Genomic DNA, 3,802 nt, shown 5'->3' on the forward strand with positions numbered 1-3,802 from the left:
TGCTAAAATGACTAAAATGTAAAAGAAATGATAAGGTAATGTAGGTACCTCACAACAGTATAGGAATGCGGTTTACCTCACATACAGTATAGGTAATTAGTCACCTTCAACAGTTCACAGTTATGTAGTTACCCCCTAGAACAGTATAGTAATGTAGTGTACCTGACAGACAGGTATAGGTAATGAGTTACCTCCTATACATGTATAGTAAGTAGCGTACCTCATACAGGTATAATTAATGTAAGTGTTACCTGACACCGTAATTACTGTTTTAAGATAAAAAAATGTAGTTGTACCTCAGACAGGTATAGGAATGTAGTGTATCTACAGACAGGTATAGTAATTAGCTGTACCTCGACAGTATAGTAAGTAGTGTACCGACAGACACATTATATGTCAAGTGCGTACCTGACAGACAGTTATAGTAATGTAGTGTATCTGTGACAGACAGATTATTAGTTATAATATTCATTTATACTTTACCTCAGACAGGATTAATTAAACTGTAAGTGTACTTCACAGACAGTATAGAATGTAGTTACCTGACAACAGTATAGAATCTAGTGTATCTGACAACAGGTAAATACGGTAATTTAGTTACCTAAGCAGGTAGAGTAATGTAGTGTACTTCACAGGAACAGGTATAGAGTACTGTAGTGTACCTGTCATGACAGACTAGTAATGTAGGTACTCCTCAGACAGTAAGTAAATGTTCTTACTTTCACAGACAGGTATATATGTAAGTAGTGTACCTGACAGACACGGCTTATAGTAATGTGGTACCTTGACAGACAGGTCATAGTTAATGTAGTGTACCGACAGAGCAGCTTGGGTAACGATATGCAACTTAATTGACAGTAGATGGATTGATGTAAATAGAGCCGTTTAGCTTGGTGACATGAAAAGGAAACACCCACAGCAGACACATTCAAACCACGGCAAAGCGACATAAAATCGTATGATGTCGCTCTTGTGTTTATAACTCAATTGCCCAGTTATTTTAGATACAACCCCTCAACTCTTTATTTGACAGGGACCACCTAACGTGTGTGCCTAGCAAAACTATTCCTCATTACCATTACAACACCGCATCCAATATATCGTCATGACCAGCTGATTGTTTCCACTCCTTCTATATCCAAGGTCTGTCAATTCTGCTTTCCCCACCCTCTATAATCCTATGTGTTATTGGATCTGATTGTGTCCCTCAGTCATTGATATGGTGTTCCCCACTCCTGATAGTCCAAAGTGTTGAGAGGCGCCTTTGCCCCACTCTCTTCCAAGGTTCCCATGCCGTGAGATGTTTTTTTCCACCTTTTTCCTTATAGCTCCAAGTGGTGAGAGGGCCCTTTTCCACATCACCTCTTATTAGCCCCTCACTTTGCTAAAGTCCCCGGTGTTGGAGATGGTTTCCCCACTCCTCTATAGTCCAGTGTTGGAGATGGTTTCCCCACTCCTCTATAGTCCAGTGTTGGAGATGGTTTCCCCACTGGAGCTGCTTCTTCTTGTTTCTGCTGTTTGAGTGGAACCCGGTCTGGCCGCCTGCTGCAATAGCCCTTCCTTTACAAGGACCGACGAGTTGTCCGTTCCGAGATGCCGTTCTGCACACCACTGTTGTACTGCACCATTATGTGTCTGTTTGTGCCCAGCCTGTTAGCTTGCACAATTCTTGCCATTCTCCTTCGACCTCTCGTCAACGAGCTGCAGCTGACTGGATGTTTTGTGTTTGTCTCACCGTTCTCTGTAAACCATAGACACTGTCGTGCGTGAAAAGCCCTGAAGGCCGGCCGTTTATGAGATACCGGATCCTGCACGCCTGGCACCGACGATCATACCACGCTCAAAATCGCTTAGGTCACTAGTTTAGCCCATTCTAACGTTCAATCTAACAGTAACTGAATGTCTGTCTACCTGTTTTATATAGCAAGCCATAGTCACATGACTCACTGTCTGTAGGAGCACATTTTTGAGGCAGAATGGGGGGGTGTATATGGCCACTGAGTGTATATTTCCACACTATAAGGTTAGAATAATACTGTGAAAATGATGATTGATGCTCTTACACTAAAAGAGCTATTTGAAAAGACCGTCTGAAATTTGATCCTGTTTTGGTGGGATGCAGTTTTGACCTTCCATGGTGACATCACCAGTTGGTAAATTAGTTAAGAGAGAACCGAACCTCTCTGCCATAACAGCTCATTTTCAGTTTTCCCCCTCCCCACTCAGACCATTCTGACCGCTCAGACAGTACTTGCAGAAATTCTTGCTTGAGAAATTGCTCTTTGCTAAGAAGCTATTTTTGTTTATTTTTGACCATTTTAATTTGAAAGAATCACAGTAAGGTACTTAATTGTTACAGAGAAATGATTTCGATGTTGAGATAAAAATGGCTGACCTTTTTAAGATCCACCTTGTGATAGGTTGATAGAATGGCATTCTGGGTCTTTTTTAAAAATGTATTTTTACTGACAAAATCAATCAAGGTTATGCCGAAAAGGCTACAATGCCGAAAGGTCATTAAAGGTCGTTATGCCGAAAGGTCATTTATTTCAGTAATGAGAAGTGGACTGAGGTTGCTTTACTCTGTGTGTTTCAGGTCCGCAAGTGAGGAATGCCATGGCAACCACTCTCCTTACTCATACACAGCTGGCCACCATCTGGTGAGTACGCCATCATCATCATCATCATCATATCATCAGCTTGTACCTGTATAAGAACGTTTGACCACAGGAACACGTGTGTGTGTGTGTGTGTGTGTGTGTGTGTGTGTGTGTGTGTGTGTGTGTGTGTGTGTGTGATGCAGCTGCCCTCCATTAACTGGCTAACGGAGATGTGATTACTAGCGGAAGCTTTCTGAGCTACATTTGCCACAACCCCAGTACACACGGTCCAAAGCACAAAACTCACACAAGCGCATCCCAAGTATTATTGGAGTTTATAATATGGATGAACAGGCTCCACAGGCTAACATTATGGTAGCTATAAGAAAAACAAGGGTTCAGCGGAAAATCCCAACTCTATTGTAGCAGCGGATGATGAAAGTTGATATTAATGCCCTTGGCAAAGACCACTCGGAGAACCACCGCATTCATGATGAAGTGGTAAGCAATTTATATGGTTATAGTCTTTAAATGACATGCCAGCTGAAAGCACACAACACACAATCACACACACATCACACACCACACACACACACACAACAACACACACACCACACACGAACACACCGACACACACACCACACAACACACAACACACACACACACACACTACCAGCAGAACAATACCACCATCAGAGAGTTACACACACACTCATACACACTGTTTCTTGTAGGTTGGTTCTGTGAATTGGACCAGCTTGTCTCTCTATGCTGGCAATCACTGAAAACTGGAGGCTGAGCACCACAGAAAACCAAAACAATCCGTACGTAAACACACACTCACATCACACACACACACACACACCACACACTCTCATTCTCTCTGGTCCTCTCTCTCTGTCTCTTCTGCTCTCCCTCGTCTTTCTGTCCGTGTTTCACTGTCTGCTTGTCTGTCCGTCTGTCTGTCTGTCTGTTCTGTCTGTCTGTCTGTTGTCTGTCTGTCGTGTTGTCTGTCTGTCTGTCTGCTCTGACTGTTCCTGTCTTCTGTGCCTGCTCTGCCTGCCTCTGCCTGTCTGCCTGCCTGCCTGCCTGCCTGCCTGCCTGCCTGCCTGCTGCCTCTGTCTGTCTGTCTGTCGTCTGTCTGTCTGTCCTGTCTGTCTTTATATCTCTTTCTCTCTGTCTGTCTGTCTGTTGTCTGTCTT

At 43.3% G+C, this 3,802-nt stretch overlaps 1 protein-coding gene across 1 annotated transcript in view; it reads left to right on the plus strand.

Annotated features, from left to right (window-relative positions):
- The window catches only part of LOC111963090 (intersectin-2), a 40,722-nt gene that overhangs the window by 10,457 nt on the left and 26,463 nt on the right, over nucleotides 1-3,802 (plus strand). Inside the window, exon 10 of the mRNA XM_070443313.1 lies at nucleotides 2,597-2,660. Within this exon, the coding sequence (XP_070299414.1) occupies nucleotides 2,597-2,660 (64 nt within the window). The remainder of the gene's footprint in view (nucleotides 1-2,596; nucleotides 2,661-3,802) is intronic.

The sequence above is a fragment of the Salvelinus sp. IW2-2015 genome, linkage group LG4q.2 (genome assembly GCF_002910315.2).
Source record: "Salvelinus sp. IW2-2015 linkage group LG4q.2, ASM291031v2, whole genome shotgun sequence".
Lineage (NCBI taxonomy): Eukaryota > Metazoa > Chordata > Actinopteri > Salmoniformes > Salmonidae > Salvelinus > Salvelinus sp. IW2-2015.